The 12,760-nt window shown below is 41.4% G+C and overlaps 1 protein-coding gene across 1 annotated transcript in view; it reads right to left on the reverse strand.

Annotated features, from left to right (window-relative positions):
- Positions 1-12,760, reverse strand: part of ANO4 (anoctamin 4) — a 293,207-nt gene that overhangs the window by 93,559 nt on the left and 186,888 nt on the right. The window contains exons 8-9 of the mRNA XM_023749873.1: positions 4,330-4,430; positions 115-159 (exon numbers count right to left, since the gene is read on the reverse strand). Of these exons, the coding sequence (XP_023605641.1) occupies positions 115-159; positions 4,330-4,430 (146 nt within the window). The remainder of the gene's footprint in view (positions 1-114; positions 160-4,329; positions 4,431-12,760) is intronic.

Below are 12,760 nucleotides of genomic sequence, written 5' to 3' on the forward strand. Positions count from 1 at the left end.
TGCACGGCAATCAGTTTTCCCATGTGACCAAGGCCCCTCTAGCATTCCTTGTCACTGTTGGAGCACACAAGGCAACAGACCAGACAAACACTTCCATGACAGCATGCTACTGACCTGCTCATGAACTTGTACCGGCGGGGCAGGTAATAGATTTTTCTCCTGGAAGAACAGCAAAAATGAAGCCAGTCGAGAAGAAAACCCATCGTCAGTTACAGTTTGAACTAGCAAGGAAGGAAAGGAGATTGAAGACAGAAGCCTGTAAGAGGTGAAGAAGAAAAAACTAAAAAGAGATTAACAGTGAGGAATGTAGTGAGAACACAGGGCATGCGTTTTTTGAGTCATGAAATCTTAGGGAACATTTTCCATCGATATTTCTTTCCTCATGACCATGACTTTTCATGGTTGCCACTGGTCTACCAAACCTGTACAGGGTGGTGATTTGGAGCAACTGGTATTTGCATGAATTCAGCTGCCATCACCTTTTTTCTCAGGGATGCAGAGATGGACAGCCAGCCTGTTGGCAATGTCCATAACTTATGGGGCACCATTATAGTAACTAATATTTACATAGCACTTTGAGTTTACAAGACCCTTCTGTCATTTGATATAAGCAGGGGTAAAATAAAAACATAGGCATCTTACAACCATTATGAGAAGAACACTAACTAGCCAGCATCAACATCCAGCTGGAAATAGCCACATAAGGACTTACTGACTAACCAGTGGTCCTGGTTATAGGTGAATTAAAGATGTAAACTAAGGAATCCGGGAAAATATTTTTTAAAATGGAACTTAATAAGGGCATGTCATACTTCTGTGTTTCTGCACGGTTTACATTTTAAAATGAAAATTCTGGGTGTAGCTGGAATGAAGAGCACATGTGTTGGCTACTTTATTAAAATGCCATCTCTTTTTCCTTATGGTGGCTTCAACCAATGGACTAGTTATGAACCCAAGGTAGTTTATATGTATTCTGAACTGTTACTGAGCTATCTCACTTTTGAAAAATGGAAAGCTTATATCTCTAAAATCATTTTTTTATCTGTGAAAACTTAAAAAACATATCCATGTTGTTAACAGGCAAAACTATAGAGACAATATAAAGGTAAGTGGTTGCCTGGGTTTTGGGTTGGGGTGGGGAGTGGAGGGAAGGGATGACAGGTGGAGGAGCCTAAGGCAGTGAAATTATTCTATGAGATATCCTATTGGTAGATGCAGGACGTATGCATTTGTCAAAACCCACAGAACTGTGCAACAGAAAGAGTGAACCCTAAATTAATTCTATGGGCTTTAGTTAATAACGATGTATTAATACTGGTCCATCAATTATAAGAAATATACCACACTAATGTAATAAATTAATAAGGAGACTGAGTGGGGTGAGAAGGGGTGAGCATATGGGAATATTCTGTACTATCTACTCAATTTTCTGTAACCTAAAAATGCTCTCAAATAGCCTATTAAAAACACCATATTCATGGACATAAAGGTACTTAATAAGCAGGTTTTATTAGCAATTTCCCACCAGAAACCTATTCCTCAATTTCCTTTCAAACACTATAGGAATAAAAATTCAAGAAAACTAAACCTGGCATTCAGAATTGCAGTCTACAGAAAATAATAAATACAGATAAGATTAGTTAGGGCATTTTATATTCAAGCAAACTGATGTTTGTACATTTTGTTGAAATAATATGTCAGGATAGTTCCTCTTTTGGAAATGCATATACATCCTTAGGCTAGAGTTGTTATGAAATGTCTCACAAGATGACAGCAAAAATTCTAAACCCCTCAAGTGAAGCTGTGCTAAGTTAAAACTGCCTTAATATTTATGAGGCCGATTAGTGTCCACACATGAATAGCATTTCCTCCTAAAACTGTTGTCCTAAAGGAATTCCTACATTTAAAAAGAAAATTATTATTCATTATTTATGTTTTTCATTTTATTGCTTGGATCACATTCTCTTACTGTTACAGCAGAAACGAATTAATGGCCCAGCCGGTGCGGCTCAGTGGTTGAGCGTCGACTAATGAACCAGGAGATCACTGGTAGATTCCTGGTGAGGTCACATGCCCAGGGGTGGGGGCAAGGGGGTGGGTAGGGGTGCGGGGGTGGGCTCAATCCCCAGTAGGGGGCATGCAGGAGGCAGCCGATCAATGATTCTCTCTCATCATTGATGTTTCTATCTCCCTCTCCTTCTCCCTTCCTCTCTGAAATCAATAAAAATATATTTTTTTAAAAAGGAAACGTATTAACGCTGCTCACAGGTAGCACTTTTCTGCTAGGTAATGAGCAGGAGTGTTTTTCTATGATGTGGCCAGTCCTTCAGGTAGGAAGTCCTTCCAAGCACTAAGGAACTTGCTCTACGTTAGCAATGCTCAAGTTTACACAATCTGCTTGGGCTCTTGGCTCCAGACTTCTGTTCTGGAAGAAGGTTTTGTGATTTCTGTTGGGGAGGGGAGTATCAATTTCACTAAGTTTCACTATTTTGCTTTTACCAAAAGGTAGACTTTTAGCTTTGTTGGCTAGAAGATGTTGATCTGATATATCACCCTATCTAAGCATATATTGTAGTGGTCCTCGTGTGTGATATGGTATTAATCCATATTAGATGGTTATAGCATTGATACATAATTAGCTTTAGTGAGTTATAATTAGAGTGTAACAATTTTCAATGGAAACTAAATTAATAATCCTTCTCTTATTGATAATATATCTTTTTAAAATCCTTGGGCTCTTAGGTTTCCTTTTCAACATTTTAAAGGCAAAAGTTAATCCAAAGATTAGAACTAGGTATCTCAACTCCTTTGAGAATTCTGCCTCAAAGAAAATAGATGCTAGAAATCCCAGCCTCTATTTTGACTTAATATTCTAACATAAAGGTCAACATGAAGAATATAATATACACCAGGGAGATATGTTACAGGACTCTAAATGGAAATTACTCTTCTCTAAATGTGTCCCTAGCTCCTCCCTGTCTCTATGAATGCAGCTGAAAACTTTGCCTCTATTACTTTCTACAGCTCATTAAGAGGTATATTTTAGAATTTGGACCAATGTGTCTAGTTCCTACTGTATGACTTGGTCTTACTGGCAAATTGCAAACCAAAAGTATGCAGCAGTTTCGTCCCTTTAGAACTGTCCTTGGTACTAAAACACTCCACCTTCCTTAGAAGTTTCCATTATGGACTTCCCACATATCTTGGCATTTATACTTTCAAGTGTAGTACTTTATTTTATTTCTATCTAAAAAATGAAAATCACTTTTCCTTAACCTATAGGGAAAATAAGAATCTTCACTGTGAGATGAAGTTAAGTTGATCCTTTTAACCTTTTGCGGTCCAATTTTATTTTTGGAATTCAAACAGTCTGGTCCAAATTAATTGACGGGATTGAATGTTGAACTGGTTTGCGGTGTCGACCTCAGCCTCTACGTTGGACCTGCTCCTAGCGCCTGGTCTGTCGAGTCAGCCTCGACATTGGACCTGCTCCTAGCACCTGGTCTGTCGAGTCAGCCTCGACGTTGGACCTGCTACTAGCGCCTGGCCTGTTGTGTCAGCCTTGATGTTGGACCGAAAAGGGTTAAATAAGCAATCCACACAAAGTATTTCCTATTCCTCTGAGAATAAATAATGCCCAGCTGGTATGACTCTGCGGGACAACCTATGAATAGGAGGTCATGGTTAGATTCCTGGTCAGGGCACATGCCTGGGTTGCAGGCTCGATCCCCAGTGGGGGGCGTGCAGGAGGCAGCCAATCAATAAGTCTCTCATCATTGATGTTTCTATCTCTCTCTCCCTCTCCCTTCCTCTCTGAAATCAATAAAAAATATATTTTTAAAATGAATAAATATCAATGCTTGTGTGGCACAATATTTATGAACTGACTTTTAAAAATTTAAATATCAATTATTTTTAAAATAGAACACATTTTCATGACATTTCTTGAACTTGTTTCTATAGAACTCATTTCATGTTTTCTGGAAGGGACTCATCACTAAGGACCATGAAGATCATCTGGCACCTTGGATGCCTGGAATTTTGCTCAGCAAAGCAGCAGTACAAAGGGCTTCCAAAAATGGCACTATGGGAATAAAAATGCCCCTTGGAAAACTCTTTTTCACAGACACTTGAAGTATCTAACTGCTAAGGAATGAATCAGCCATGAATTATTGGCCATGAGACCTACTGCACTTCCTAAACATTTGAGGGATTTTCTTCTCTTGCAGCATTCCAGCCTGCTCATCAGCTTTATTTGTTCCAAGAGAGGAGTGCACTAGGTTTATAGTGAAGCAGCAGAGAGAGTGGGGAAAATACATTGACACCTACCTGAAAGGCATTCTTACATTCATTTGTTCTGCGTATCTTCCAAGCACTTCCCACGGGGCATGCAACTTCACAAAGATAATGTCACTATTTATTAGAGAGGACTGAAACAGAAAAAAAGAAACTCAACTGAAAAGGTTATCCAAGTCTCCTGTGGTTTAAATTGAGTTGGAACTTAGAACGCATGAACTTGTATGGAGTGTAAGTTCAGGGCATTCTTCAAACATACGTTGGGCCATTGCATGTGCACATATTCATTCAACAAACATACCACTGTGTGCCAGGTACTGGAGACCTAGCTGTGAACAGAAGGGATACGAATGGCATTTACATTCTGCAAGGGTGATTTTTAGAAAGATAGGCAAAAAGTTTAAACGAAAGGGATAAATTCAGAAGTGTTGAGTGTTCTAAGGATCACAAAGTAATGGGGGGGAAAGTTATGAGGTGGGGAGCATAGACTAGAGGTCAAGGTAAGGCCTCTCTGAGCAGGAGACATGAGCTGAGATGTAAAGAAGGAGGTAAAGAGCATAGGCTGGCCTGGATGGCATGGCTCAGTGGTTGAGCATTGACCTATGAATCAGGAGGTCACGGTTGGTTCCTGATCAGGGCACATGGCCTGGTTGTGGGCTCTATCTCTAGTATGGGGCATGTGGCAGGCAGCCAATCAATGATTCCTTCTCATCACTGATATTTCTCTCTTTCTCTCTATCTCTCCCTTCCTCTCTGAAATTAATTTTAAAATATTTTTAAAAGAAGAGCATGGGATGAGTGTGTTCCAGGTGCAAAGGCCCTCATCTAGGAAATGGCGTGGCATGGCCTATGTTTGAGGCACAGAAAGGAGAGTAGAGAGGCTGGAGTGTGTGAATCATGAAATTGGCATGAGAAGAGGTTGAAAAGGGAGCAGGGGCCAGAGCATGCGGTGGAATCGAATCTAGGAACACCAGGAAGTCATTTGGATTTAGGTGTTCAAAGATCATTCTGGCTGCTTTGTGGAGAATCAATTCAAAGGGAGAGTTCCAGGGAAGCAGAGAGACAGAGAGATGCTGTTGATGGGCCAGGCCAAAGAAAGATGTTGGAGGTGGAGATGGAGGGACCTAAAAGACATGAGACTTACATGTGAGTCAGTGTGAGGCAAAGCATTTTCAAAGGACCCTAAATTTAGCCAGGGAAATAAACTAGGACGTCCCACTCTGATAACCACCGGACATGCATGTGTGTCTCTGTGTGTATGGGGCTTATTATTTGTATTCAGTTTTTCAAGGAGTAACTGAACTTCAGCCCAGAAAAACTAAATGTGACACAGGTAATTGCTAATTAGTATTTGGCTTATATATCATTCGTTTCTCTACTGCTGAATAATTATGCTACTGTCTCTTAATAGGTTTTTCCTCATTAGTAAGGATTCCTTTCCACATGAATCCAAAGTGAAGAGAAGTGAGAATGATTTTTCTGAAACCTAGAGTCATTTCATTAACATACTGCAAGAAAAAAACCCTCAGGTTAGAACCCCAGGGAGAAGAAAAATGAACACTGAGAGAAGTTTGGAAACTGTCCTTAGATGAATAACTAGAGAAATTAAGTATCATGGAAATTACCTGGAGTAGAAATAAATACAATCCACAGAAAACATTCCGTCCCCCACCTCTTTACTCAGCAAGAACACATTGAACACCTTCTACGTACCAGATGTTAGGAATGCAAAGGTAAGGTACTTGCCTTGGTTTGTCAAAATTTAGTAAGGGAAGGTTAGATAAAGCAATTGTTAGAAAAAAAATAGCATACTATTGTCTAATCCAAGCAATCCATCCTCCATCTCTACACCCCAGAACCCTGCTGAGAAAGGAACACTGAGGGAAAAACCGATTCAGGAGTGGGGTCTTTAAGGTAGATCATAAATTCAGTTTTGGAAGTGTTCACTTCAAGATACCCATGAGAAGATGTCTCTTGGGTAGTTAGATAAATGAGTCTGGCGCTCAGGAGTGCAGGCTTGGCCAGAGACACAAAGTAAGTGTGGCCAGGATATAGACAATACTAAAGTCCACAGGATTGGAGGAGGTCACTGGGAGAGTGTAGGGCCAGAACCACATAGGGAGCTGAATCACAGGGGTTAGTTGGAAATGCAGATTCTGAGGATGGATTGCACATATTCATATTGTATTCATACTCTTGTCTTCCTCTTACCGTCTCTGTGACTTGGACAAGCTATTGAACCTCTCTATGCCTCAGTTTGTTCAACTGTAAAATGGGAAATGATAGTAATATCTATTTACTGAATTGTATTAAATGACACAATACAGGTAAGATACACACAGTACACTAAAGACATGTTAGTTATTATTTCCAAGAAGGGCCACACCATATTGGTGGTGGTGGGAAGAACACAGCACTTATCCAAGTAACAACCTGGGAAGCAACACATTAGGAACCAGTATCTGGGAAGGACTTTCCAGTCTTTGACTACAAGGCTAAACCAAAAGAAACCCTGAAAGCCAAGTCCTCAAATCCTGACCCCTGTCCCTCCACAGCACCCAGCATCCACTATAGGTTCCTCTAAGAACACTCATTTACTCATCAACATTCAACAGAATCCATCCTGACCCTCATGGAGTTCAAGGTCTCCTGGGGACACAGACCCTCAATCTACACACCTCTCTGTGCTTAGAAGAATAAAGAAGGGCCACAAAATAGAAAGTAATGGTGAGACGGAGATACTATTTTAGATAGAGTAGTGTGGACAGGCCTTTTGATCAGGCAACATTTGAGCTGAAACCTGAAAACAGTGCAGACAAAGGCTGTTCCATTATCTGAGAAGAGGGCATTCCAGGCCAGGAGAAGAGTCGAAGGCAAAGCGCCCGAGGCCTCTATGTGCTTGCCTTGCCGGTTCCAGTTAACAGCTTGAAGGGTCAAATCAGGTTGGCCACCTGCAACTGTTCTGCATCCCTTTAGGCAACTACCTGGATACCATGTTCCCATAACCATGCTGTTTGTAAAACGCAGCAAACCCCTAAAATGCTGGGGCAAGAAGGAGATATTAATTTCTCCTTTTTTGCCCCAAAATAACTCAGGTAAGCCTCTTGGAGAAAAAAATAATAGAGGTGGACACCTACTACATGCTGGTCGTGTTTGGGGCTTTTGTACACATTAAATAAGCTAATCTTCAGGCCAGCCTATGAGGCAGGCATCATTATTGCTCTGATTTATTGCAGAAGAGGAATTAAAGCACAGAGGTCGGGGACCATGACTAAGGTCACACCATGAGTAAGGAGGGAGCCGGGTTCTAACCAAGGCAGTTGGGCTTGAGAACTGCTGATCCACAACAGAAAAGCTGAGGCCAACGTGAACTCAATTCCACTGTCATTTTGTGGTGTTTTTTTTTAATGCTTAATTACACTTTGAGTCCCGGGTACAGTTCATGCAGTTCCCTCTGCATCCTAATATGAATGTATGTCCAGTGGTAAACATCAACTTGAAGTCTGGCTCTGCCACTCACTACCTGTGTGTCTCTGGGCATGTCACTTAGTTTGTGAGCCTCAGTTCCCTCATCTGTAAAGTGAGGATAACAATGCCCACCTTTCAGGGTTGTTCTAAAGCTGACAGAGTCGTACAGGGGGTGGTTCAACAAGTAAGAACTTCCTTCTTTCTCCCATAGTTACTGAATGCTCGATGGATACTCTGCTAACCCATAGACGATGCTAGAATTTCCTGATGGATCTGGAACCCAGCCTCTGAAACTGATGGAGAAATGTACATTTCTGGAGGGTGATAGGACCTGACGTAATCGCTAAGAATTTCAACTCCTCTCTGAGGGGCTGCCACCTAACCAGCTGGGTGTCCCTGGGTAAATGACTTGTACTTTCTGGCACTTCAGTTGTCTCTGGAAAATGAGGGCATATGTCTCTAAAATAACTTTTGCATTTTTAAATTCTTGATTTCCTTAGGGACGCACCAGAATTTGTGAATGTAGTTCAGAAAAATTCTTCAGCTGATTTTGATGCAATTCTCTCTCCACAACACACACACACACACACACACACACACACACACACACACACACACAGTCATATATACTGACTGTGCCCCTGTGGAGAGAAGCCTTGGAGCCATTGTGTATTCCTAAGTGGCCCACAATGTTCATTCCATAAAGATGACATTAGCATTAGCAACAGGAAATAGGTGTGTGAAATAGCCACTTACTACTCAACTACCGTATAGCAGATCTTTAAGTGGGGATTACTCGAGGACTGTACACAGGTCCTGTTCTCCCTGGGTGATCTCACCTCTTCCCAATGACTTCAGACATCAGCTATTGTTTGATGTCTCCCAGATTCACTTCTCTGGCCCAGACCTTTCTCCCAAGTTGCAGATGGGCGCAGCCAATGGCCAACATGATATCTTGCCTCAGCTGTCTCACTGGCGTGTCAGACTCAGTGTGTTTAAAAGGAATCTACTTTTCTCGCAAAACTGCTCCTCAGTGACCACAGGTTTGGGAAATGGCACAACCATCCACCCAGTTGCTCAAGTCCAGGAGTCTCCTTTGACTCCTTTCTTCCTTACCCCACATTCAATTAATCACCGTGTCTTCCTGATTCTACCGCTCACGTTGCTCTCAAATCCATCCACTTCTCTTCACGTCCACTGCCATCATCCTCCTTTAAGCCACCCTCCTCTTCTCCATGATTGCAACAGCCCTGTAGCTGGGATCCCTCCAATTCCCTTCTTGCCTTGTACATTCTCATTGACATTGGAGACATCTTGAAAAATGCATGTGATCTGATGGCTTCCCATGGCCTCTCTTGAAAAGCACTATAGCGGCCAATGCCCAATGTGGTCGCTCCCTTATCCTATGCCACTTTCCTTTCTCTGGGTTCCAGTCACAAGGGACTTCCTTTTTCTTTCCAAATTGCCAAATTGCTCACAGTCTCGGGCTTTTCTCATATGCCATATTCTCTCTGGTAAATTCTGCTCCATCAGGTCTCAAGTTATATGGCAGCAGAATTCTAAGATGATCCCTAGGACTCCCCCCTGCTCAGTGTGCATATCCTGAATAACCACCTCTTCTTGAGTGTGGGCAGCACCTGTGCACATGAGGGGAGATCGCTCCTGAGGCCGGGACACTAATACACTGACTTTGAGCTCATCAAAGGGAGATTAACCTGAATTGGTCTGAACTAATCAGGTGAGTTCTTAAAAGAGAATCTTGAGGTCAGAGTGATTCTCATATTGGCTTTGAAGAAGTGAGCTAATGTGTTGGGAGAAGGACTGAGAAAGCAAGGACTCATGAGTGACCTCAGGGAGCTGAGGGAAGTCCCTGGTTGGCAGCAAGAAAATGGGGACCTCGGTCCAACAACCACAAGGAACTAAAATTTGTCAATAACCATGAAAAGACCTTGAACTCCAGAAAGGAATGCAGCCTTTCTGATGGCACTTGATGGTAGTCTCCGGGGGTCCTGAGTGGAAGACCAGTTGAGTTGAACCCAGACTCTTGACCAACGGAAACTATGAGGTCATAAACATGTTCTTTTAAACCTCTAAGTTTGAGGTAATTTCTTATGCAGCAAAAATAAAACTAACATAGGACATATTTCAATTAATTCTATTGTAATACAATAACTAATAAAAATACTACAAGAATAAACTGTTCCATGTACTCATAACTGTAACCTACTTTGCCCACCCTGTATTTCATTAATGTCTCTAGGAGCGTCTCCACAGCTGTATTCCCAGCACCCAGGATGTTACTAAGCACTTAGTCATTGAGAATGAATGTTTCCTAGATTAGTTTATGAACATTTTGAGATCTAAACTATGAGTAGCTTTCTCACAATGATTAGCTTGTTAAAACACTATTATTAGACAGAAAAATTCCATCTTCTTGCCACTACAAAGATTCCAATATCATTTAAATTTATGAGAAGCTCAAGTAAACAATCCTCTAGGCCAGTGGTCGGCAAACTGCGGCTCGCGAGCCATATGCGGCTCTTTGGCCCCTTGAGTGTGGCTCTTCCTAAGCCTTAGGAGTACCCTAATTAAGTTAATAACAATGTACCTACCTATATAGTTTAAGTTTTAACAATTTGGCTCTCAAAAGAAATTTCAATCGTTGTACTGTTGATATTTGGCTCTGTTGACTAATGAGTTTGCTGACCACTGGTCTAGGCCACAATTAGGAGAGAACTAGTGCTGAGTTGCTAAGCACCAAGTTTCAAATATTTTGTTGAGTGAACAATGATGCAACATGCTCTTGGTTACTCTGTAATCCCTACATCAAGCCTAGGAAAATTACTGCATCAGGATAGTTGAAGAAAATCAGTGCTTGTTGGATCAGTCAGGATGGGCTAAGCTAGGCTGCAACAACTAATAACTCCAAATATCAGTGACTTAACTAGAGCTGTACTGTCAATAGGGTGACTAATAACCAGGATCTTCTGTGACTGTCCCCACACTCAAGCTATGAAGTGCTTGAAATATAGTGAGTCCCAATTAAAATGTGCTGTCTGCAGAAAATATAAACTAATTTTTAAGACTTAGAATGTCTGAAAAAATGTAAAATACCTCCTTAATTTCTACATTAATTACATGTTTAATGGATAATAATTAAATATTGAATTAAATAAAATGAATTACATGTTTGTGTTTTACTTTTTAGAGGTGGTCACCAGAAAAATATAAAATTACATTATTTCTATTGGATGGTGATAGGATAAAGGTTATTTCTCATTTTGCTACATGTCCACTGCAGGTCAGCTCACTGTAGTGACTCAGTGATTCACACTGATGGGTCACTGTGCCAGAGGGAAGGCAGCACTCAGTGGGTCTCAGCAGGACACATGCCACTTCTGCACCTAGCCCACGGGACAGAGTAGTTATATGGACCCATTTCTACAAGGTCAGCAGGAAGAGAAATTATATCTGACAAGTAGTGCTAACTAATGCACACTGGAGTACCCTTCCTCCATCACCTACTCAGGATCACAGATTTATTGTGTAAAGCAAATCTCTCATCTTCCTCACAACAGAACTACTCACAAAGTCATTCAACAAATACCTAAAGAAAATCTCATTTCAACATAACCACTCAAAAAGTTATTCAACAAATGCCTAAAGAATATCTCAATGACATCCTAGGCACTATGTTGGCTCCTGGAAATATAGAGAAGAACATGGTCCTCAATCTCAGGGAATTTACATTTCAACAGAGCAACTGTTATACTAACTACAAATAATGTGATGAATATGAACAGAAGTTGGTCTAATTTCCTTTGGGAGCACAAGAGACAAAATGCTCCCTTTCAGGATGCTCCCTCCATGCAGTGACACGTCTCTCCTTAGAAGTAAGCAATGTCACTTCTGACCCACATAACTCCAAAGTTCTCTCATTGTTACGGATCATCTTAACAGGTGCTTATTCCTTCAAGGTGGCATATTAGACAAGTTGAGCTTAGGGACAAGTATATCATCACAGGTGTGCTTTATATTATCACAAGTATGCTTTCTATTATCCACCCACTATAACTGTACACAGTTATGACCTAATCAATAACCCACACAGCATTATGCCCTTCGTGAGTTGCAGGGATTAACAGCCACGAAACAAGCATGACCCGGGAAGGATAGATGAGCAGGATGTCTCCTGCCAGTGGAGGAGTAATTTAACTTGGGGAATACTTTCTAATGCTCTTGAAGGTTATGAAGGTTATGACATCCCTCCCAAGCCTATTCTATTTAACTCTTGGTGGAATGCTGATCAAAATTATAGAGAATGCAGATGGTGCATGTAGCAATATAGCTTATAAAGTTCTCTTTGCCAAGTCTTTGGATGCTCTCACATTTGGAGATCAAGTAGAAGAGGAGGGCGAGCAAAGGTGATTGAGAAAGGGCCAGTGAAGAAGGGGGAAATCCAGAAGAGCATGCCCTGCCTTCTGAACCAAGAACAGAATGTTTTTCAAGGAAGGAACAAGCCACCCTGTGGATGAATGCTGCTGACAAGGCCAATAAGATTATAGGGATGGCATGACCGCTGGATTCGTTCATAGCTGACCTTTGTGAAAGCAGTTTCTATGGAAGGGTGAGGGAGAAAGCCTGGACTGAATAATTTGAAAAGTATGTGGAAGGCAAGGAAATGAAGACAGTAATGCTAGACAAATCTTTCAAGGTGTTTCTATGAAGTGGAGAGGAGAAATGAGGCAGTCGTTGGAGGAGAATATAGGGGTCAAGGGATCTTTCTTTTTAAGATATGAGTTACAGAAGCATGTTTGCAATGGTTGAGTAGAGAGGAAAATTTGATGATGCAGGAGAGAGAGGAGCAATGTCCTTGAGAAGGTGAAATGGGAGGGGATTCAGCACATAATAGGAGGGCTCCTGCGATGGCGGCAGACACTGCAGTCATAGTTTCAGAGGGAAGGCAGAGAGTGTGGGGATAGTCACAGAAGATCCT

This window comes from Myotis lucifugus, unplaced genomic scaffold (genome assembly GCF_000147115.1).
Source record: "Myotis lucifugus unplaced genomic scaffold, Myoluc2.0 scaffold_10, whole genome shotgun sequence".
Classification (NCBI taxonomy): domain Eukaryota; kingdom Metazoa; phylum Chordata; class Mammalia; order Chiroptera; family Vespertilionidae; genus Myotis; species Myotis lucifugus.